Genomic DNA, 25593 nt, shown 5'->3' on the forward strand with positions numbered 1-25593 from the left:
GGAGAGAAGTTTATATTCGCCCTTTTGTAGACAAATTGTGCATTTATTTAAAAGAATCACGATTTATTATAGTTATCATTCTCTACAATTTGCCACACGTCTTAATTTAAAAATCTAAAGAAGGACGAATATAAACTACTCCCTCTATTTTGTTGCTATATTGTTAGAAAGCTACATAATTCCAAACCATTTTATGGGCCTTTGGCTGTATCATTGGAAAGATTAGCTACAGAAGTATACTTTCCGAATCAAACGCTTGATTCATGTCCCAAAGAGTATTAAGGTGTCCAAGTTGACCATGATCTAATCATATTTCCTTTGTTATAGGTCGGAAATGGGCTCATTCAATCATCTAGGGTTCACGTGAATATAATTATATTTTTTGTCTAAAAACTAATATACCTTAATTAGTTAGGCTATCCATTTATTACTAAAAGAGTTCATGCGTGTGCATATATCTGTAGTTTTACGCTTTAACGATATAATTAGTTTTTTTTTTTGTTGGTTTAATGGTAAGACTTGGGATTATTTCGAAATGTCAATAGATTGGACAGTTGGTTGGGTTTTTAAGATGTATATGACTGGGCTTTTGGAGGTTTTGCATTGTAATTGAAGGGTCCAACAAAATTTTAAGCATTTCTTTGATCCACTTTTAAAGTTTTGGAAACAAAAATAATTGACAACTGTTCAAACATTGAACATTGACACTTGGACAAAAGAATGTGGCATTATGTTATCAGTTGAAATAAAATGGATATGGAAATAAATCAAATGAGATAGATAATGCAAATCAATAAAATTAATGTATATGATATCATGGACTATTTCTTTCTTAATCTATCTAAATAGGTTTCTCTCTATCTCATCCAATATGGTTCATGTGAACATTGATTGTATTAATAATCAAAACGTTATTAATATTTCCTTATAATATTATTAAATTATTAAAGCATTGCATTATTGCATTAACATTGAATCCTCAAAATAAAGAGATTAAATTAACTTTCAGAAATCATAAATTAAAACTATTCTTTACTCCTTACTCAAAATTTTCATGGAGCCTCTTACTCATCTCTTTTTATACTATTAGAAATCTTAGTACTTCTCACAAAAAATCAAATATAAATTTTTGAATAAAAAAAATGGAAGCATTTTCCCCTTCACCATTTTTCTTTCAAACCCAAACAGAAAATGATAGTGTTACTGATGCTACCTTAACCCAAGAAGAGTATTTTGCTTTTCACAACATCGATCGCCAATTTTTCACTAGGTTAGTCGCTACCATGAGGTGTGAGCCGGCGGAGGCTATGCATGTCGCGGCCTTCTGGATGTGGCTTGAGCGTCTTAATAAGGCTCAGTATGTAGCCATCATCGTTACATGTCCTGATAAAATTTTTAAGGCCATTTTCGACGAAACTATCTTATGTCTTAAGGTAGCCGAGTCCAATAGTTTGGTTCGCACTGGTGATCTTCCCATGGTGCAATACATCATAGGGGATGATAAGGATGAGATGGCTAACCTTAGGTTTTTTTATGAAAATCGTCTTAGTATAATTAATGGGGTTGGTCATTTTGTTGAAGAGGTTTGTCTTAAAGCATTTCAAGACCTTATTCAAATCGCTTATGAAAATAGGCCTATACCAACTAATCCTCACAACCAACCTCTCCCTAATCAACCCACGTTTAATGTAATTCATGGTAGTCCTAGTGTTGGTGTCAATGGTAGTGGTAGTGGTAGAATTGGGGGTTTAACACCAATCTCACAAACCCCCTTACCGCGAATTCATGAAGAGAATATTGGGGATGGTATGAATGTATTGGCTAATTATCCTAGTATTGAGGTTGGGGATTCTAGAGTGCCTTTGAGAATTGATCATTTCATTGATGAATCCAATTATAATTCCTTTCCTCAATTCCTAGGGGGTGGTTCTAATCCTCCACGTAATGTTCCTCGATTTCTAGGGGATGGTTCTAGTTCTCCAAACAATGTTCCTCGATTTCTAGGGGATGGTTCTAGTTCTCCAAATAATGTTCCTCGATTTCTAGGGAGTGGTTCTAGTAGTCCTCCAACTAATATCCCTCCTCGATTTCTAAGGGGTGGTTCTAGTCCTCCAAGTAATGTTCCTCGATTGTTAGGGGGTGGTTCTAGTCCTCCAAATAATGTTCCTCGATTTTTAGGGGGTGGTTCTGCTAGTCCTTCAAATAATGTTCCTCAATTGTTAGGGGGTGGTTCTAGTCCTCTAAATAATGTTTCTCGATTTCTTAGGGGTGGTTCTAGTCCTCCAAATAATGTTCCTCGACTCCTAGGGGTTGGTTCTAGCCCTTCAAATCTTGCTCCTCAATTCCTTAGAGGTGGTTCTAGTCCTTCAAATAATGTTCCTCGATTTATAGAGGATGGATCTAGTTCTTCACATTATGCCCCTCAATTTCAAGAGATTGAAGCTAGCTCTTCAAATTATGTCCCTCACTTTGAAAGGGATAGAGCTAGTTCTTCAAATTATTTACCTCTATTTCAAGGGGATGAAACTAACTATTGGGATGGATCTAGTTCTTCAAACTATGTCCCTCAATTTCAAGGGGATGAAACTAGCTATTGGGATGGATCTAGTTCTTCAAACTATGTCCCTCGATTTCAAAGGGATGGATCTAGTTTTTCAAACTATGTCCCTCGATTTCTAAGGGATGGAGCAAGTTATTCAAGTTATGTCCCATTATATCAAAGGGATGAAGCCAGATCTTCAAATTATGTTCCTAGCCTTCCAATCAATATTGTTGGCAACAACACTGATCATGCTTTTGAGACTAAACAAGAAGTCCTACATAGAGGGTTAATTATTGATCAACTATTTGCCCAATTGCAATTGAATGACAATTCACAAGCTCAAAGGTTTGAAGAGGAGCCAAATGTTCTTCCAAGTGAAAGGACTATTTTCTTAACTTTTTCCAAAGGCTATCCTATTCTTGAATATGACCTGCGTAAATTTTTGAACAGGTATTATATCGTGCTTTCAATTAGTTATTATATATTATAGTTCATAATTAGCATATATTGTTTAATCTTATTTTAAAACTGAATGGTGTGATATGTGTTTTAAATAGGTAATCTCTCAATCCTTCAATGTTTGTTGCATTTATTAAATTAGTTGTTGGTTTTTATGGGGTTTTAATCATATTTTAAAACCCTTTCATTCATATTTTAATAGCTACATACAATAGTTCGCGCGTAATTTAAAGTTATGCTAGTTCCCGCGCTTTATTGTCAATGATTGCCATCTTTTCCTCATAGTTTGTTTCACAAATTGAATTGTAATAATTTGAAAAAGATATTTTGTTTACCGTTGCGTTTTATTAGTTGTTGCATTTATTAATGAGATATGATTTGCACATAATGTAAAAAAGGTATTATTTGTTGCGCACGCTTTGTTATTTGTTATACGTACTTAAACATTTAATTGCACAAACGTTTGAGTAAGTAATATTTGCGGCATGCACTTCATTATTACTTATTGCATTAATATTACGGGGTATGATTTTAATGTATCTTGCTTGTCTAATTAATTTTATTTTTTTCGTACGATTATTTACATTTGTAGGTCTTTTGGAGATATAATTGAGGCATTACACATGCAAGAAGTTGGCGAGGATGAACAACCTCTATATGCAAGGCTTGTGGCGCGCGATTTAAGGGCAATGGAAACTGTTCTTAGTGACGGAGGAAAATCGAAGTTCACAATCAATGGAAAGCATGTTTGGGCGAGGAAGTATGTGCGCAAGAGTCCTCACTCAACACAATCCTTGCCAACCAACAAGGCCAATTAGATTTAAGTCAAATCAACCACAATAAAAAAGTATGTTCTGAACTCTTTATGCTATGTTTTCGTTTCTTTCAAAGATTGTTGTTGTTGCATGTGTTATTCTTGTTCAATGAAAAATTTAAACTATGTATTTGATGTGGAAGTTTGTTTTTTCTCTCTCTCATACACACAGTGACACACATATATCTAGTTTAACTCATCTAATGTGACGTCTATTTACATAAATAACATAATGTTTATAAATTGTTAAAGGGGCATTATACAAATCATACTAGTCAATTAACCTCACTTGATATTTAGAATGCATTATTCACATCATTGTACTTAATTAAGTGCATGACCTTTTTCTTCATCACTAAAAATAAGTTAAAGATTGTTAAAGGCATCAAAAGAGTACTAAACTTCATGAAATTGAAGAATGCAAAAGATCAATGAAAATAGCTAGTAAATATTTAAGATTGAGGTTGTACGTCCGAAAAAGACTAGGGTGTCTAAATTACTTGTTTGGCAATCCACACACATTTTTTCTAATTCAATTGTAAGAATTATGTACTTTATAATTTTAATAATGTTTCTAATTCACTTGTAAGAATTATGTACTTTATTTTATTTAATGATGTGGCATTTGCAAGCAAACTGTCCTAATTTTATCCTTTTTTCTTTGGATACAATATTCATACACACACTTGAAATTAAAGCCCAAACAATTATTATTTTTGCCAAAAAGCCCATAAGGGCATAAGTGCTTTCACACCTAAGTAATTAGTCAAATTACCTAAAACCCCTAGGTACAAATTACAATAATTTTATCAACTTGGAAAATATAAATCCATTAAATCAAGCCTATGAAGCAATAATGTATCTTTAAGTAAAGGAAGGAAATCATTTTGATTTGTTTGATTATTTCCTGATTATGTTGATTTACTTCCTTAATCTGATTAAGGAAGTAAATCAACATAATCAGGAAATAATCAAACAAATCAAAATGATATGGAAACAGATCAAAGAGATAATCAAAACATTTAAGTCAGTAGGTGTAATCCAATCCAACCACCATCAGTCCATCACCACCATGTCTCCACCGTGTATGCGGAACTTGGCTGGTGGTTTTGGCTACTTAAGTGTTTCTAACTTGCTTATTCTTGGTGGTTGAATTTGATGGAGGAGGTTTTGAATACATAATTATTTTTTAACAATAAATTATTTTAATTTACTTGAATGTTCATAATCAAATATCCAAAACCTCCATCAAATTTCATAATTAGAATATGAGACTATGAATACAATCATTGTACTCTGGATTGGTTTCATCCAAAAAATTTTAGTTGATTTCCTACCAAAATATTATAAAAATAAAGAATATGAGACAATAATGTAAGTTTCTAAACAATAATTGTACTCTCATATTCTTATTGTTTAGAAATTTACATTATTGTGATTTGGTTCATGTAATCAATTGATCTTTATTTTTACTTATGGTAGAAATTCACCTATCTTTATTTTTTATTTTGGTAGGAAATTAACTAATTTTTTTATGGATGAAACCAATCCTATCATGATTATTAACACTTGAAAATGATTCTTTTAAAATTTAAAAATAAATAATAATAAAAATAATTGAACAGTTGCATTGTATCTACTCTGGCATGAATCACAAATTATTATCTTCCATATTTGTTGATATTAACCCAATTAATTTCACAACATGGAACCTCTTCATTTTCTTTTCTTTGTTAATTTCTTTCATACTCACACCTTTTCATGTATGTATAAACTCTTTGATATATAATATAATTATTTTTCATACTAAAACATACTTAAAAAAAAAAAAAATATAGAGCACTAAATTAAAAATTGAAAAATGGCCTCTTCCTCCTCTTCATCACCTCCCTCTGTCCTTGATACAACCATCACCCAAGAAGAGTACTTTGCCTTTCACAACATCGACCGCCATCTCTTTGCTAGGCTAGTCTTCGACATGGGCCGTGAGCCAGTGGAAGCCATGCATGCTGCCGCCTTTTGGATGTGGCTAGAACGGCTTAACATGGCTCAATACATAGCCAACATCGTTAAGTGTCATGATAATGTTTTTAAGGCCATTTTCGAGGAGACTTTTATGTGTCTTAAGGTTATAGAGTCCGACACTTTTTTATTGGTTCCCTCCAATGATATTCCTATGATAAAAAGCATTGTAGGGAATAATACTAGGGAAGTAATTGACCTTAACTTTTTTCATGAGAATCGTGTTAGCATTCTTCTTGGTGTTGGTCATTTTGTTGAGCATACTTGTACTAGGGCTTTTCGAGACCTTATGCAAATTGCTTTAGCAACTAGGCCTAAAATCGCGGTCAATCAACACAATCAAAGTGTCCCTAAGGCCTCTGAACTTGGTGTTCGTGGTAGGCCTAATCCCGGTGTCATTGGTGGTGGTAAACGTGGTGGTGTTAGTCCAACTCCAACCCCTCGCCCCGCTTTGCCTCCCGGTAACTTGGTTCCCTATCCTAATATTATTAGGGTCGGAGAATTGAATGTGCCCTTACAAGGTGATCAATTTAATGTGGTCAATCATAATTCATTTTTTCATGGGGTTGGTGCTCGTCCTTTAAATTATAACTCTAATTATGGTTTAGAGGCTCAACCACAAGTCCTACAAGAGGATTTTGTGGAACAATTACTTGCGCAATTGCAATTGAGTGAACGATCTCTAGTTCATAATGTTGATGAGAAGCCAATTCTTCTTCCAAGTGAAAGGACAATTTTTTTAACATTTTCCAAAGGATATCCTATCCTTGAAAATGAATTGCGCGAGTTTATCAATAGGTATTTTTCGTTCTTCTTTTATACGAGTAATTATTTTTGTGTGTTAATTTAGTTTATGATAAACCATTATTGTTTGTATGTTGCTTTTGTTTTGAAATTGGAGTTTGATCTTACAAAACTTGGCAATCATTTTGTGTCCCAATACTCGTTGCATTTGCACTAATTAAATTTGTTGTAATATTAGTACATAAAATATTATGTATGCATCCGATATATAAATTGGATTGAGTGGATTTTTTTTTTTTTTTTTTTTTTTTTTTTTGAGAAAAATTGAGTGGATTTTTTAATAGGTGCTGTAATATTTTGTTGTGTCATTTGATTTTGTTATATTGTGGTATTTGTATGTGATTAATATATCTTGTTTGTCCAATTAATTGTCATCTCTTCTTTGAGTTGATTTTAATCAGATTTGCGTGAAATTTTGATTAGGTGTTATTTACCGTGCACCGCTCATTAATACTTGCACTAAATAAAATATTACTCCGTTTTGTAACTTGATTTGCGCATGTTTTCAAGTGTGTAATTTTGCCTTTTGCCTTGACTAATATATGTTGATTTGAGTATTTGACTAATTAATATTCATATTTTTCAATCACAAATATTTAAAAAAATCCGGTGTACACTATTTTACTGAATGGCGGATTGGCGGCGGAAAGAAAATAAAGGTTTTACTTACCCAAGTTAAACTCATATTTCTCGCTCCTTCCTTCTTATTTTCCCCTTTCAGATACTATAACTTCTCTCTCCTCCTTTTTTTTCTCTCTCCTCTTCATTTAACTTTCTCTTCCATTCTTCCTTCCATTTATTATATCCCTTCGTTTTTCAAGTTTTATGTCCACAAACATGTAGATAGCAAAAGCAGTTGAATTTTGCAGCTTTCTTACAATTGAAGCAAAAATGCCAACCTATAAAGCATGGTGACTAAAAATTCTGCAAACCGTCAATGTTAGTAAAGTATGAGTGACTGGAACATATTATGTTTCTGATTTACATTTTATTTATTACTTTTTTTAAAAAATTTTGTTGTTATGTGATGTGGATCTTTATTATTTTGATTTGTTTGAGTGATTGTATTGTTTTATCATTGTTAATTTTGTGTATCGTATATTTTGGTTGATTTTGATACTTTGTTTTTGTGAAGAAAAAAAAAGGTCACTTTTATGAAAAAAAAGGGTCACTTTTGTGAAAATAAAGAGTCACTTTTGTAAAAATATATGTCACTTTTGTAAAAAAAAAGGGTCACTTTTGTAAGAAAAAAGGGTCACTTTTATAAGAAAAAAGGGTCACTTTTATAAGAAAAAGGGGTCATTTTTCGCAAAATGTTCGATGTACAATAAAATTATTGTACACCGGGGGCATGCAAAAGTTTTTGTTTTTCAATGATCATTGACATTTTAAGGTCTTTTGGAGACATAATTGAGACTCTACATATGCAAGAAGTTGGTGAAAAGGAACAACCTCTTTATGCGAGGCTGGTGGTGCGCGATGCAAAGGCAATGGACATAGTTCTTAGTGAGCAGGGCAGATCAAAGTTCTCCATCAATGGAAAGCATGTTTGGGCGAGGAAGTATGTAAGCAAGGATCCTCACTCACCACCGTCCTCGCCAACTACTTAGTTTAAGTAGCTTTACTGCTTTAGATACAAGGATATTCTGAAACCTTAATAATTTGCTTATGTTTGGTCTGAGATTGTCTCTGTACTTTTGTTTGATGAACCGCAAACTATATTTTCTGTGTGAATGTCCTCTTTTAAGTAGAGTATTGAGTTTTTTAGCTTCACACTGTGGACTTGCAGAGTCTATATGATGCTAAAAGTTTGAGTTTTGAGTAATATTACTCGAAAATGCAAAGAAAACAGCGAGAAAAATGAGAAATTCTTTGCAAAAGGCAAAGAGCGAAAACTTATCAGGAGTACAGCTGCTCGGAGAGATCACATTTGAGATGTAGACATATAAATGCAGGAGGGAAGACTGAAGAGGGCGACAATATTAACTTCGAATGACAAACCAGCAATGTTTCAAATACTCTACTTTTTTTGGCTTTTTACATCAAGGGCTACACACAAGATAATTATAAAGTAGATTGCCAAAGGACATGAGAAACGTCAACAATGATAATTAGAGACAAATCGTGATTCTTCCAAATACAAGCACAATTTGTCAGCCAAACACAAACCTTAAATTAACAATATAAAGGGTGAAAAATAAACTAAAATTTAACTGTTTAGAAGAGAGAAAGAAAGCTAGAGGTAGCACACTACTTAAACTTGAGTCCATGAACCATACAAAGGCAAGGAAAATATAGGCTTGCCACCCCTTTCGGCAAAACAAAAACCAGAGATTCCAAGGGTCACCTGCATAAAGAAGAAGTAAAGCAGATTATTATTGGAATTATGTATGAATATGAACTTCAAACAATAGTAAAGGACGAAAAATGCAAAATTATGCTCCACAAGTATGATGTCTTCCTACGTTTACATGAAAAACCAGAAAAATCTCTAACAATGTTTAGCTACGCTTCCATCAGCAAATTAATCATTTATTGGCAAAATCATAAATTTGGCTATGGAAACATTAATGGCTGAAGTGGAACCCAAAAAAAGATTACTCAAGGCATATAGTTAATTTTGACATGAAAAACTGTTTTGTTGGTACTGACACTATGATGGAAGCTTAAGGAACAAGATTTGGTCACTGTCTAGAATAATATAAGTTGATTAATAAGCCAGATCATTCGGCAAGAAACAACTATGTCAAGTGACCCATTTATTACCAAAATTATAAATGACTAATGGACTGTAATGGTCTGAAATAATGAGACAGGTCTTAGTGACCTGAGGCTGTCTTTGGACTGCACCTTGCTACAACATAATATAAGTATTAAACAGAACACCTATGCATAAGGATTCGATTTCATAACAAAGGCCATCCAAGCAAATGAAACAGTCAATTCCTCTATAACCTTGCTATAAATAATTACATACACAGTTACACGCTCCCTTTTGAATTAAGGGTCCCTTGTTCTCCATAACACTAGTCGCTCTATAATACCATTGAAGAATAACTTCTCAATATAAATCTCATTATTATTTCGTTGATCATTATAGAATACCAATGCAATAACTATTACAGAGTACATCTTTAATCAATGACCACTAATGGCATTAACCTTTAAGGCATGTATTTTGAAGAGAAATACCTCCCAAAATCAATCTATTTTAAGAAACTCCCAAGGATATTATAAGGTAGTTGGGACACAAGCAATAAACTCTGTGCAATTGTTTTCCTCTAGAACCGAAAACAATTGCTTGGCCTCTAACTTCTACATCCCAGAAAAACATGCCCAAGTTACAGCATATCTAGTTCCTTCCTTATTTTTATCATTGATTAAATGCTCACCCTGGCTGGGTTCACATTGTTAACCTCAAAATTCTAAATCTCTTGGAGCACTTTCAAAGAAAGGGCTCATGATTCAAACGTGAAAGCTGATGTCTGAAAGTGGCACCATAACTATTAACAAGAGAGGTGATGAAGCAAACTCAGACATACTTACAGTCTCAACAACTAACTAAAGCCACTCGCTCTCTCTTCCCTGGCAATTAAGCCACTCGCTCAATCGCTCTCTCTTCCCAGTTGTATCCCAACACCATTTATACTCGAGCAACAGTATCTAAGGCTCTAAACTTCTGTGCATTAAGCTTCATCATCTGAGTCCCTGACCAATGATCATAACCTAATTCTCTGATTTCTTCAAAAAAAAAAAAAACTAATTCTCTAACATCTCCCTCATCTTGCAATATCTCCTACAGATTTAACACCCCAACATCCGCTCCTACACGAACTAACCACGCCTTTTCAACAAACTTTCCAAAGGCAATTCATCATAAAACCCCAAAATTACACCAACACAGAACCTGAATGTAACCTAAATACTTAATACCATAATTTTTCATGCTCTATTTTAGTTTTCCACCACCATTTCATGGATAACAAGCCCAGGCCAACAATCTACCTTCATCATTTCCCTACAATTAGCAATTATACTCCAACAACGAAACTTCGAAAAAGAGGTTCCCATCATCCGTAAATCAAAATAGAAACAAATGACAAAACCATACAACACATATACACAGATCAGAAACAACAGAATAAAGCATCACCCAACACCCACAAATCACGAAACCCTAAAATTAAATTCAAAATACAGATGAATAAAAACACAATTGAAAAAAAACCCAATTGAATTTTTTTATTTAAATTCAAAAAATCTTACCAATGAGAGAGAAATAGCTCATTTAGCAACCATCCTAGCGATGAAATCCTCATACTTAATTCGACCATCAGATCCAACCTCAACCTCACGAATCCATTCATCAAACTCAGCAGGTTCAAGTTTTTCACCAATACTAGTAAGAATATGCCTCAGATCCGAAACAGCAACAAACCCAGTTCCCTCTTTATCAAGAACTTTGAATGCATCCCTAAGTTGACGATCAAAAGGTTCAGGTTTGAGGTATTTAGACATTAGATCTAAGAACCTGTTGAAATCAAAAGCTGCTGTTAATTTCTCTTGAGAAATGATTTCTTTGAGCTGGGCTTGTGTTGGATTTCCACCCAATGAACGCATCAGAATTCCGAGCTCAGATGGTGCGATTTTGCCATCGTTGTCTGTGTCGAAAAGGGTGAATGCTTCTTTCATGGAACTTACTTGATCATCGCTCAAATCTTTGCCCATTTTTTTCTGGGTTTGATTGATTTTTGAGGGGTGGAAAACTGGGATTCTGATGAAGATGGTGGGGGAATGTTTGTGTGTTTGTGAGATGGAGAAGTGGAGATGTTGAGGGAAAAGAGAGGCTTTTTGCTGTTTTCTCTCTCCTCCAAAATTTGCGTCTTTTGAGGTTTGAATGAATGGGGCTATTTTTTTTTTTTTTTATTATTTTTTTTTTGGTAATAAAATAAACAATCACATATTCAAATTTTCAATTTTCCCAATTAAAAATCATTTCCGAAAAAAAAAAAAAAAAAAGAAAAACTAAAAAATTAGCATATTCAACTCATATTCGTATGCATAACCGGAGTAATTATAATTTAAAGTTTAAAATTGATTAATTGAAGATTGGTATCGATTAAAATACGCACATAAATTTATAATATTGTGTGGTGTTTAATTAACAAATGCGAATCATTTTGTCTGATTGTATTTCATATTAAACTCAACCCACAATTTCAAATATCTCCTCAATTGTAACAAAATAGCAATAAACTTCTCCTTTATGGTGATATTTCAGCACGATATATAGAGTTGGGCATGGGTCAGACTGACATAAGAGTTGATGACACAATGCATAAAAATGACTTGATCTGACATGTGTTAGCCACAGTATCACTATATGCGCACAAAAATTGTAAGGCCCTGTTCTTTTGAGCTTCTGGGCAGAGCAGAGCATATTTCAGGAGAGCAGAGCCGAGCAGAGCAAAGCAGAGCAGATTTCATTATTATTAGTATTATTGTTGTGTTATTATTATTATTATTATTATTATTATCATTATTATTATTATTACTAATATTATTATTATTATTATTATATTACAATTATTATTATTATTACTACTACTACTAGTAATACTATAATAATAATAGTAATTACTATTAATATTAATATTATTATTATTATTATATTACAATTATTATTATTATTATTACTACTACTACTACTACTACTACTACTAGTAATACTATAATAATAGTAATGATTTATTATTGTTATTAAATATTAAATATTATTATTATTATTATTATTATTATTATTATTATTTTTACTACTACAACAACAACAACAACAACAACTACTACTACTACTACTACTACTATGTACTACAACTATTATTACAATTATTATAATCATTAAATTTTATTATTAAATATTTATTATTATTAATAATATTAATATTATTAAATATTAATTATATTATTATTAATATTATTATTATTAAATATTAATTATATTATTATTAATATTATTATTATTAAATATTACTTTTAATAATATTATTATTAAATATTATTATTATTAAATATTAATTATATATTATTATTATTAAATATTTATTATTATTATTAAATATTATTTATTTATTATTATTATTAAATATTAATTATATATTATTATTAAATATTAATTATTATTATTAAATATTATTTATTTATTATTATTATTAAATATTAATTATTATCATTAAGTATTACTTATTTATTATTATTATTATTAAATAAAAAATTATTATTATAATAATTCAATATTAAATATTAATTTTAAGCAGAGCAGAGCGGAGTAGATTGAAGCAGAGCAGAGCAGATTTCAGCAGAGCAGAGCAAAGCAGAGCAGATTTCAGCAGAGCAAAGCAGAGCAGAGCAGAGCAAAGCAGCTCTAAAGAACGGGGCCTAAGTATGTGGATATGGAAAATACTTCAAATCCTCCAAAAAAATACTTCAAATCCTCCAAAACTTAACTCTTTTGTTTTTGCTAAGATGCCTACAATTTTGTTAATCTAGTTAAGTAACACCATAATAATTTTTTTTTTTCTTTTGAGACATTTTCTCTTTGTACTGATCAAATACATTAATGGTCTTCAATTTAAGATGCACAATCTCAATACTATAATGAAGCAACACATACTTTATATTTTATATACATAAGACATAAAAATAATTTTAAAAAACTTTTATTTGCAATAATGGCACTTTGGCTTGCCTTACTACCAAGGCAATAAAATGAAGGCCAAGTCAAGGAAATGCATCTTAAAAAGGATAACAAGGTGGTGTGAAGGCATGAATGAAATAGTTTCGGGCATCAAGTAGGCTTGCAAAGTTTTGAGTTCTTACGGGAATTTCAAGAAACACGTTGATGTCTAACATGCTTGTCAGGTTCATAAAATATTCCATTAATACAAAATTTTAAGGTTATAATATATCGAAAGATTAATTTAAGAGTTTTTGAAACCCGATGTTGAAAACTCAAATGATGCATCTCACGGGTTATATAATGCTATTTGCAATTTACAACCACTTTTACGAGTCAATTGTGATGGGTGATCTTGAATTAATTAAGAAAGATGCATATGTAACTGATTAAATTGATAGCAATATACATGCAAAGTTGACGATCCTAACCACTCAAGGTCTCATGGGGTCCATAGTAAACACATCGTCCTCTTTATTTACAGATCTAGAAAATCAAATAATGTCCAATATTGAAGGTTATAAATCATCTTAGCTTTAATATCTATCAATGTACAAATTTGACGTTTAATCTTCATAAGCAAACCTAATTTGAAAGTATCTGGAGATCCTTGGACATGCATTTTCGACCCGGAAAGACTGCTAGGTCTAATTCAACCTTGTGGGTGTTTGACAAGTATTTTCAACTCGAACCTTGGCTGAATTCTTTTTACCCTTGGCTTATCCTGCCTCGCCATTTGATGATCTCCAAACTAAACGAGATAGTGTAAAAATTCAAAATGACGCATTTGTCCAATAACGAGGCAAGGCAACTTTATTTCTACCATTTTGGGGTGTTTTGGTCAATTAAAAGTCCCTCCTTGTCAATCAAACAAAACCCTTTTCCTTCTTCCTTCTCCCTCCCTCCAAAAGACCAAAACCAAGACCAACTGCTAAACTCCTAAAACCCTAGTTAATCACCCTCCTTAAACACAAACTCCTTAATTCAAAGCTCTCAAAAATGGCGTTAGGGCTTCGAATCTTCACCGAAAGAGCCAACGATGACGCAGGTCAACCAATTCTAGACTCCGACAATGGCGAAGTTCTTATGCACATTCAACCTTCTGTCTCCATTGTCCTCGGAACTCGCACCCCTGAATCATCTGGCACTCTTTACATTTCTTCCAAGTATTTTCTCTCTCCTCCACCATTTTAACCCCCTTTTGTTATTCTTTTGATTGCAAATGTTTAATTTTTGTTTGTGTTTTGTAATTGAAGGAAAGTAATATGGTTGAGCGATGTTGATAGAAGCAAAGGTTATGCTGTGGATTTCGTTTCGATTTCGCTTCATGCTGTTTCTAGAGACCCTCAAGCTTATCCTTCTCCTTGCATTTACACCCAGGTTTTTTTTTTGTTTTTTTTTTTTTTTTTTTTTTGCTTTTGATTTTGTTGGGTTGAATTTTATGTTCCTTGTTGTTTTTCTTGCTTTGCTTAATTCCAGAAGTTGGATTTATGTGTTAATTGAGCATATTTAGAATGTTATTGGTTGATATTTGTTGAGTAGTAGTAAATTGCTCGAGGGAGCTTGTAGTAATTGAATTGAGATGATTAATTAGGATTTTCTGCTGAACAAAGAAACGCCATTTGATAATGGAAAATGGTCTTGAAAGAATAAAAAACTTAGTTTTAGAGGAAATAACCATTCGGTGCTTGCGGATAAAGGATATTATGCACTTTTGGTTGTTGGTGATAAGCTGTAAAGGCTTTATTGTTCTAGTTTAGTTGATGACTTGATTCTCTTGTACCCTATCCTAATGGTTTGGGAAAGGGAATTTGTGATTTTACCAAATAGTCGTGTGCGTTCATTTCCCAAACGTTGTCTTCACTGAAACACTAAACTATCAGATGAATACCAGCTTCCCTTGTGAACTCGTGTTTGGAGAATGAAACCTATGAATTCCAGGTGTCCAGGGATCAAGCATTGGTACCAACGTCTCTTTCCTTTGCTAAACTATCAGATTAATGTTTTGAAGTATGAGGACTAGTTTAGTTTCCCTGTGATTTTTTGCTTAAAGACATAATTTTCAATTGAGGCAGATGATTATTACTTTGGAATCATGTATCTGAGCTAGCTTTCTGATTTTGAGTTGTGATTGTCAATCTCAACTATAGATTGAAACTGGAGATGATGAAGATGAAGACGAAGATGAAGATGAAGAGCAACAGGAAACTGTTGATTGGTCTTCTGGAATATCAAAGGTCAAAGAAATGAGGCTTGTTCCATCAGATCCTACTCAATGTATGTTTCTTTATTTTCTTTTGGGTGATTTCATAAATTCATACTCCTCCCTGATTATTCTAATATGATGCTGATACATTCTGTTTATGTTTGATAGTGGAAACTTTGTTTGAGGTGTTCTGTGAATGTGCTGAATTGAATCCTGAACCCATGCTAGGTAAGCAACTTCTAAATGAAAATTGAAGATAACTTTGCTTTATCAATCTTGATTCTTGTCTATTGAGCTTGATTCTTATTCTACGTTCAGGTGGAGATGAAGAGGAGCACAATTGGATCTTCAGTGCAGACCAGTTAAATGCAGAGACATTAGGTAACTGTCTATTATCACTAGCAGATTTAGCAGTTTAGCACCCTTTAGCTAGTGGAGTGCTGTGTTTTTGAAATAAAGTAATAATGGACATACAACATATGTATGGTGAAAGACCTTTTCCACAGCTCTAGTCCACCCCTCCATCTTGTGTTATTTATCATCAACATAGCAATACAAATAGCCTCACGTGAAGAGCTGTCCATAAATTTCTGCATGTTTGCGAACTTTCTAATTGCCCCTTACAGCTAGCTCACTAATTATTTCACAATGCTCTCTCTTGAGCAAGCCACTTTCATTGGTGGCCCCTACATTCTGTGTGCACAAAGATAAATAACTCTTAACCTAAAAGCTGAAACCCTAATAAATAGGAGGACAAGAATGACAATTAATCTAATTCTAATATAACTGGGAGCATAACAGTACTAGAACTCTTAGGATACTCAATTAATTAGAAAACAAAATTTCAATTACACCTAACATCTACCTTCCAAATCAAAATTAAGTGATAATACAAGAACAAGGCAAGAAAGATATCCCTGTATTATATCACCTAGACTCAAGGCCCTAGAAAAATTGTCAGATACAAACACCTTACTCCTGGACAGGACCTATATATGATCTGTATGGAAAGATGCTCCTAATTAAGGATAAGTTCCAGCCCTCAAGCCCCTTTCTGTCCGGGCCCCTTTAGGCCACCTGTTTTGGGGGATGCTCTCCTATGTTTCCTGTCTCCAGGTTCCCTTTACCATACCATATTGGGCTAATTCCTACTGATATCATGATTTGTGTTCTACTACAGGAGGAGATGCTTCTAACTGGACTTTCTCAGAGAATCTTATTGATTCAATAGGTCATTCAAATGGCGATCATGACTTGGCACAAAATGTACTTCAGGTAGGTTATACAAATGTTAATGCTTTCCTGTATAATTTATATATGATCTCAAACTTTATTGCCCATATGAGCAAAAGAGCTTTATTAAAACATCTTTCCAGCTTTCTTTGTCAATATTAAAATTTCAAGCCCTTGGATAGTCTGAGAAGGTCTCACGTATACTGTCCTTATGTGGACATCATATTTTAAGTTAAATAATGAACTTGATACCATTAGGAAGAGTTTGAGATCAAACAAACTGAGTAACCAATCATATATGTTAAGAATCTGTCAAGTGGAGCTAAGTCCCTACTAGCATTTCCCTTACTCCCTGGTACGCTGCAATTACAAACAAACTGGGTCTTTTAAAGTTTCTTGGATGTTGTGATCTGGGTTGTTGTCAATCTTTTCTTGGGTGGAACATTTTTTTGGTTGTAATTCTGGTTATGTCGATAAATACTTTCTGGTCTTAAGGATAGGCATTGGGAGCAATTGAGTGTATTTTTTAAACTTGTACAGGAGTAGTTGTGTGAAGTTGTTGGGGACTACTTTCTCTATCATTCCATAGCCACATAGGACTATGAAGCTTCCATTGTTTTTTTGTTTTTTTTGTTTTTTTTTTTCTTCTCTTTTCAGTTGTAGGTATATACATGTAGGCTATGTAGTAACCTGTAGCTATATTGAGGAGTGTCGATGTTTAGCTTTTTCACATACGATTAAGATGGGAAGTTTTGGCCCTGCCCTACTCTCTTCACCTTTGAAAAATTAGGTTCCAGGTTTATAAAATTGAGATAAAGACTAATGACCTCAGCCGGGGGCATCTAAGTTCAGGAGATTTCAAGTGAAAAAACATTTCCTTAGTTGGCTACAATAATCCTCAAAACTGCTGTTACCTTGTTGTCTTTTACCGGGCTTTAACACCAAGTCCGGCATGCAGTGACTTGTTTAGCTGTCTCTTGTATCCCTACCTTATAAAAAGTAGAAAATTACTCTTATGAATAGTGTAATGCCAATTATACCCTTTAAAATGTGTATTTACATATATACCCTTATTAATATGTACAAGGTTTTTTAATGAATAGTGTTTGGACAATTATACCTTCTAAAATATTTAATTATGTACTTATTTGCTATCATGCTTTAATGTTAGTTGCCTTGGACATTTATACTCATAAACATAGTTGTTTACGTATTTTTTTTTGTCATTAATTCTGTCAACAACTAAATTTGTGATTTTAAGACAAAGCCGAAAGAGTTTCTAGATATGACTAGCTATGCGCGCGCATCGCGCGCGTTAGCTGCCCTAGTTTATAAAAAGGTGTCTTGTTTTGTCCATCTAAGTCAAGGCTGCTTTGACTTGGATATTAATTTGACTTTGTTTTGTGGATTCCATAATTCACTGTTACTTCAACGTGTCAGCTATGAATCTTCCCACCTGGTAAGTCAAGCATATATTAGAAAGATGTCATTTAAAATGTTTCTTTTCTGTTTCAGCTGCAAATCAATGACCAGTGTTTTGAAGATGCAGAAGAAATGGAGCATGAGCATGAACATGAACATGATAGAAACAATGGCCGCCAGTAATCTACATCAAATGCAAATGTTTCCATAGATATAAATTTAGATCTGATTTTGAGTTTTCCATACACAACGTTTGTGGAAATCGAGCATTAAGTTGATTGTGATTGTATAGTGCTAAATCTTGTGGTGTAATTGACTGGAAATAGTTAGCAACTTGTGTTTAATCTGGAAGACATCGAGAACAGGCTAGAGCTTTTTATACATGTCACTGTAAGCGCTCATATCTGTGACATGTGGTTAGAGTTTTTGTGCAAATCCTGGCCATTTATGAGGGATGAAGAACTAGTTTTGTTAGGTCAATATTTTAAGGCCTTACCAAGCTACTAGAATTATGGAAAGCTTGCATTTTGAGACCTTGAAAATGATCATGCTTTTTTCCTACTAGCCAAACAGGATATTTGGGTCCTAATACCGTCCCATATAGGAACTTTTTTTAACTAACCTTGTCTTGTTTAAATCGATAAAGTTCTTATCTTCTTCCCTTGACTTCATGCTGAGCCTTTCGGTCCATTGTGTATGTGTAATTTCACTAATTTGTGCTGTATAAGCATTTATGTTCGGCTGTTCGCCTTAAACTCCTTCAGTAATACGGAATAACACTAGTATGCATCCTGTAAAATCTAAATAGTGCAATTCAGTTTGAAAAACTGGTAATTCAGTGTATCTCTAAAACTTGTTCCCCTAGGAATAAATCTTAGTTGGTGATTGTAAAGACTCAACTTGCTTAAGTCATTATTTATCCTAACAGTGGGAGGTTTTAGCAGATTTTTAATACTTTCAAAGAGTACATGGCTACCTTGCAGCCTTGCAGCCTTGCAGGTAATCACTCATTATAGTAAGATGATCAAAAACAAGTAGATAGGCGGATGAAGTCTTAACAATTCACGAGAAATCAAGCAATCTAAATCCATGAACAAATGACCATAATGTGATTATGAAACTAGATGTCCAAGTTGAATCCTGAAATACATTTCATCTATAAAGAGGGGGAAGGGACAAACTTTTTTACGTACACGCACTCTGCTAATCAAATGGACAATGCTGTCAATTACCACCTCTTTTACCAAGTATTTGGTTTATGTAAAAGTTGTGTTATGCCAATCTTTCATCAAAGAGCCCTTGCATAGCCATCCCAATTATTAATTTTTATAGTTTCAAAAATTAGTCAAAATAAGAGGGTTGGATTATTGTGTTTGTGCCTAGCTCCAACCAATTTTGGTAAATGAAATCCATACACAACCCATAACCTACCAATGTGCCTTTCGTGCTATGTTAGGCTTGTGTCGAGTCTGATTGTGTTTTGTGTTGTACTTGACCATCCCTCATGTTATATTGTTACCTAATCCATGTCTAACTCTATTTAAAAAAAATTCAGTATATATTTTCTTTAATTTTACTTACATGAAAGACGAGAAAAAAAAAAAAAAGACGAGATAAATTTTACGAATTTCAATTACTAATAGCATTTAATTTTGGAATTTTTTGACCTTTTTTCGCCCGGAAATAAAAATTGTCGAGATGTTTACCATGATCCCTAAAACCCTTCAAGAGCCCAATTGGGTGGGTTGAACCATCCAATTTTCGTTAAAAGGGTCAATTTACCCGTTCGAAACTTGCACCGATTTTGTGAACGGAAGCCTACCATTGAGATTTTAGATAACCTATAATGGTCATATATGATTCTAAACGTCATCATATGACCCTAAGATGTATCCCCTAGGGTCTCTAGACTTTTCACCACCGGGCCCCGTAACATCAAAATTTCCTCAAAATGCGTGGATAATAGCCTTCATTTTTTGAATTTTTTTGACCTTTTTTCGCTCGGAAATATAAATTTCCGAGTTATTTACCATGGTCCCTAATACCCTCCGTGACTCCAATTGGGCGGGTGGAACCATCCAATTTGCCTTAAAACGATCAATTTACCCGTTCGAAACTTGCATCGATTTCGTGAACTAAAGCCTATCACGGACATTTATGACAACCTAGAATGGTCGTATATGGTTTCAAATGTCGTCATGTGGCCCTAAGATGTATCCCCTAGGGTCTCAAGAATGTTCGCCACCGGGCCCCTTAACATAAAAAATTCCTCAAAAAGCGTGGGTATTGCCTTCAATTTTGGAATTTTTTGACCTTTTTCGCCCTGAAATAAAAATTATCAAGATTTTTACTATGCTCCCTAATATCCTCCGGGAGTCCAATTGGGTGGGTGGAACTATCCAATTTGCCTTAAAACGGTCAATTTACCTGTTTGAAACTTGCACCGATTTCGTAAACTTAATCCTACTACGAACATTTTTGACATCCTATAATGGTCATATATGGTTCCAAACGTTGTTATATGATCCTACGATGTAACGCTTAGGGTCTCATGACTTTTCGCCACCGGGCTCCGTAACATAAAAAAATTTCTCAAAAAGCGTTGATAATAGCCTTCAATTTTGGAATTTTTTGACTTTTTTTTCGCCCGGAAATAAAAGTTGCCGAGAAGTTTACCATGGTCCCTAATACCCTTTGGGTGTCCAATTGGGTGGGTGGAACCATCCAATTTAACATTAAACGATCAATTTACTCGTTCGAAACTTGCACCGATTTCGTGAATTAAAGCCTACCACGGAGATTTTTTACAACATATAATGGTCATATATGGTTCCAAACGTTATTATATGACCCTAAGATGTAACCCCTAGGGTCTCAAGACTTTTCACCACCGGGCCCCGTAACATCAAAAATTCCTCAAAAAGCATAGATAATAGCCTTCATTTTTGGAATTTTTTGACTTTTATTTGCCCGGAAATAAAAATTACCGAGTTTTTTTTTTACCATTGTCCCTAATACCCTCCGTGAGTCCAATTGGGTGGGTGGAACCATCCAATTTGCCTTAAATCGGTCAATTTACCTGTTCGAAACTTGCACCGATTTCGTGAACTGAAGCCTACCACGGGCATTTATGACAGCCTATAATGGTCATATACGGTTTAAACGTTGTTATACGACCCAAAGATGTATCCCCTAGGGTCTCAAGACTTTTTGCCATCGGGGCCATTAACATAAAAAATTCCTCAAAAAGCATGGGTATTGCCTTCAATTTTGGAATTTTTTAACCTTTTTTCCTCGGAAATAAAAATTGCCAAAATGTTTATTATGTTCCCTAATACTCTCCAGGAGTCCAATTGGGTGGGGTGGAACCATCCTAAGTTCCTTAAAACGATTAATTAACCCGTTTGAAACTTGGACCGATTTCGTGACCTGAAGCCTATCACAGACATTTTTGACAACCTATAATGGTTATATATGGTTTCAAACGTTGTTATTTGACCTTAAGATGTATCCCTTACGGTTTCAAGACTTTTCGCCACCGGGCCACATAACATCAAAAATTCCTCAAAAAGCGTGGTTAATAGCCTTCAATTTTAGAATTTTTTGACCATTTTTCGCCCGGAAACAAAAATTGTCGAGATGTTTACCATAGTCCCTAATACCCTTCGGGAGTCCAATTGGGTGGGTGGAATCATCCAGTTTTCCTTAAAACGATCAATTAACCCGTTCGAAACTTGCACCAATTTCGTGAACTGAAGCCTACCACAGACATTTTTGACAACCTATAAATCTATAATGGTCATATATGGTTCCAAATGCCATTATATGACCCTAAGATGTATTCTCTAGGGTCTCAAGACTTTTCGCCACCGAGCCACGTAACATAAAAAATTCCTCAAAAAGCGTGGATAATAGCTTTTAATTTTGGAAATTTTGGACCTTTTTTCGCCGGGAAATAAAAATTACGGTGATGTTTACTATGGTCCCTAATACCCTCTGGCAGTCCAATTGGGTGAGTGGAATCATCCAATTTGCCTTAAAACGATCAATTTACCCGTTCGAAAATTGCACCGATTTCATGAACTGAAACTACCACAGACATTTTTGACAACCTATAATGGTCATATATGGTTCCAAATGTCATTAATTGTAAGATGTATCCCTTAGGATTTCAAGAATTTTCGCCACCGGGCCCGTAACATTAAAAATTTCCCAAAAAGCGTGGATAATTTATTCATTCGGGACAATGAGATTTTCATATTTTATTTTAAAGCTTAAATTAGTAATAAATCAACAAGTGTCATGCGTATATTAGGGAGTAGGGAGAAATTGAGCAAGTATTTAAAAACGGAGGGAGTAAGTATAGATTCTCACATTAACCAAAAGATAGTAGAAGCCTTTCAATAGGAAAGCCCAATAGACATCCCACCATAAACCAAAATAAAAAAAAGTCGGCCCAAAATAGAAAACCTAGGGTTTTATTGGTAGTGACATTTATACAAACCCTTTCTTCTTTACTTTGCTCTCCATTTGCCTTTGCCGTCGCACAACCTAGGTCTTCCTCTTTCTCTCTCCTCTCTCAGCCTCACTCAGGTACTCTTTTCTCTCTCTTCTGTAAGCTAATCATCGTATTTCTATGGAAAATTCATCCTAATTAATGCTAATTATATGTAGGTTAACAGCAAAGGTTGCAGCAAAAATGGCGTACCCAATGAAACCCACGAAGCCTGGTTTGGAGGAAGCCCCTGAGCCCACCCACAAGATCAGAATCACTCTTTCTTCCAAGAATGTTAAGAATCTCGAGAAAGGTATTCTTTTTTTTGGTTTTTGATTTGGGTTTTATGAATTTGTTCCAGTTATTGTTATCAAGTTTATTGCTTTGTTGATTATTATCAGTGTTTAAGCTGCGGTGATTTAGGGTTTAGCTTATGGTTTTCATTGCTTGTATAATTGAATGAATTTGATGTCATTTATTAATTAGGTAGTAGTTGAATTTTATGGGTTTTATAGTAGTATGTTATATAGATAAATTTGATGAGATTGTTCATTTGGGTTATAATGTAATGATGAAATTTTGAATATTTATGGGTAGTAAGTAGTTATCGAAGGAAATTTGGTATTATCTTTGGGTAAACATGTGATTTTGTGTTGTGTTGATTGGAATTATTTTACCGAAACGATAATATCATGATGAAGATGATCTGAAGCCATAACGTTTGAAATGAGTACAAAGAATTACCTGCATTGCATCTATCGATTAACTTGATCGACTAGTTTTGTAAGTTTACTTCAGATTTGGGTATAATATGTTTATCGTCACGCTTAATTTAGCACTATATTTGGAAATTGTAATTGAACAAACTTTTTGAGAGGGAACTGAAAAAATTTAGAAGTGAGGCATTTGATGTCTACTTGAGACGGATGACCCTAGACTTTGCTATAGTGATGTATCTTCATTTGAATTGTAATTTGCCAGTGCTCTTAAAGCTGTGAATTAGTAGCAGCTGCGTGTTTGAGTCATTGCCGTTCTATGATTGTTGAGTTCACTTTCAGTATTAGAAATTGCTTACATTGAGTTAATTGTATCTAAATTTGATTTTGCATGACTTGACATGTTGAACAGTGTGTGCTGATCTTGTACGTGGTGCCAAGGACAAGCGTCTTAGAGTCAAGGGACCAGTAAGGATGCCCACCAAGGTTCTGAAGATTACAACAAGGAAAACCCCTTGTGGTGAAGGTATGTATCAAATCTTATAACTAAATCCTATAATTTTTACTTTCAGGACTTCATAGATAATAATTGTAATGGATGATTTGATATTTTTGATGTTGTTGGAATGTTTTGGAAAATTCTTGCTTACATTATTGAATATGAGAGGTCTTTCTCTGCTTACTCTCCCTTGATAACATCATTCTAGTTTCTTGTTTAGATGAAATCTTCTTGTAATCTGTGATTTTAATTCAGTCTGTGAAACGATTTAACTTTTGTGATTGTAACACATAGATTCTTCTTATAAATACTACGTATGACTTGTCAATTGGGAGGTAGATGTTTTGAAGGAATTTTAGTGTGATGCTGTCTATATACCTGTTGAATCCTTATTGGATGTTGTTTTTAGCACATTTTCTGTCTATGATTTCAAATTTGCCTTGGTTTATCTTGCAGGAACCAACACCTGGGACAGATTTGAGTTACGTGTCCACAAGAGAGTCATCGACCTCTTCAGCTCACCAGATGTGGTCAAGCAGATTACATCTATCACCATTGAACCTGGTGTCGAGGTTGAGGTTACAATTGCAGACTCTTAGATGTTCTGCTTATGCTTTAGGGCTTTTGTTAGTTGTCTTCATATATAGTGGTGCCATCTTACTCGGGATTTTGGAGATAACTGAATTGTTTGTTTGAAGAGATATTTTCATTTAGTTATTAATGTTATCAATCTTATCATGTTTTTGAAGGCATTGAACATGCGTTATTTGGTAATGCTTTATCTTGGTAATGCTTTATCTATAGAACTCTCCCATTTAAGTATGGCTACATTATCAATATCAAAATTTTGTTGGTTACTCTGAAGTGGCTTGTGTTGTATGATATCTAAACTAAGCACTTGTTCAGTTGTTTGTGTTCTTCTGAGGAGCTGAGACATCAAATGAGTTGGATTTTCATTTACTTCTTGTAAGACTAAGATGATTATATGATGCTGTAGGAGCGGCTTCTGTTTTGGATGGGATAACTTCATTGTTACATAAATTTTGTTTTAATGTTACTGTTTAACTCGTGCTACACTTGAGCGATTATGAAGTAAGTTTAAAAACCTTGAACTTTGTTTAGGCTTTTGGCAGTACAGCGGAGATAAGAATCAACAAATGATACTTGATACAAATGTTAATATTTTGATCGAAAGATTGAACTGAATTGACTTGAAATTGGTAGTACGAAGTATTAGTTTGACAGTAAAGAACTGTAATGTTTTATTAACAAGCACAGATTCTAAAATCCTAAAGATGGATGCTTTAGCAACAGTTCAAATCCATCCATTTGTATAGGAATTGTACTGAAGAGAGTTTGCTATTGCGCATATTATAGGCTGAAGTCGTTATGCTTCTTAACCACCCCCCCCCCCCCCTCCCACACACACACACACACCAACACTCGCACACAATTGTAACGAATACTAACTGAAAACCATGAAAAGACTTGCATATTCATCGTTGAATATAAACTAGTATAAAGATTTGTCTCTAATGGCTGTGGCTTGCCTCTCATAAATCCAACATACAAAGATTGAAATGAACTAATACGTTTTATCATGTTTCAATTGCAAAGACGTCTGGTTGTCACCCCTGTTTCAGGGTCA

The 25593-nt window shown here is 33.9% G+C and overlaps 4 protein-coding genes across 4 annotated transcripts; 3 read left to right on the forward strand and 1 right to left on the reverse strand.

The window, feature by feature from the left end:
- The first annotated feature begins 5676 nt into the window (after positions 1–5676).
- LOC145607594 (uncharacterized) lies at positions 5677–8251 on the forward strand. The gene is made up of 2 exons (XM_081663196.1): positions 5677–6635; positions 8035–8251. The coding sequence occupies exons 1-2, from the start codon at positions 5677–5679 to the stop codon at positions 8249–8251; spliced, it is 1176 nt and encodes a 391-aa protein (XP_081519322.1).
- A 440-nt stretch (positions 8252–8691) lies between these two features.
- On the reverse strand, positions 8692–11541 carry LOC145608110 (putative calcium-binding protein CML13). Its single transcript, XM_081663711.1, has 2 exons — positions 10908–11541; positions 8692–8988 (listed from the first exon to the last, which is right to left on the reverse strand). The coding sequence occupies exon 1, from the start codon at positions 11367–11369 to the stop codon at positions 10926–10928; it is 444 nt and encodes a 147-aa protein (XP_081519837.1). The 5' UTR covers positions 11370–11541; the 3' UTR covers positions 8692–8988; positions 10908–10925.
- A 2735-nt stretch (positions 11542–14276) lies between these two features.
- On the forward strand, positions 14277–18856 carry LOC145608531 (chloride conductance regulatory protein ICln-like). The gene is made up of 7 exons (XM_081664146.1): positions 14277–14540; positions 14631–14754; positions 15525–15651; positions 15749–15808; positions 15899–15961; positions 16761–16855; positions 18329–18856. The coding sequence occupies exons 1-7, from the start codon at positions 14374–14376 to the stop codon at positions 18416–18418; spliced, it is 726 nt and encodes a 241-aa protein (XP_081520272.1). The 5' UTR covers positions 14277–14373; the 3' UTR covers positions 18419–18856.
- Positions 18857–22693: 3837 nt separating this feature from the next.
- On the forward strand, positions 22694–24697 carry LOC145608178 (small ribosomal subunit protein uS10y). Its single transcript, XM_081663787.1, has 4 exons — positions 22694–22828; positions 22910–23043; positions 23859–23972; positions 24402–24697. Exons 2-4 carry the CDS (start codon positions 22935–22937, stop codon positions 24542–24544), a joined length of 366 nt encoding a protein of 121 aa, XP_081519913.1. The 5' UTR covers positions 22694–22828; positions 22910–22934; the 3' UTR covers positions 24545–24697.
- Positions 24698–25593: the final 896 nt, after the last annotated feature.

The sequence above is a fragment of the Chenopodium album genome, chromosome 23 (assembly GCF_948465745.1).
Source record: "Chenopodium album chromosome 23, dcCheAlbu1.1, whole genome shotgun sequence".
Lineage (NCBI taxonomy): Eukaryota > Viridiplantae > Streptophyta > Magnoliopsida > Caryophyllales > Amaranthaceae > Chenopodium > Chenopodium album.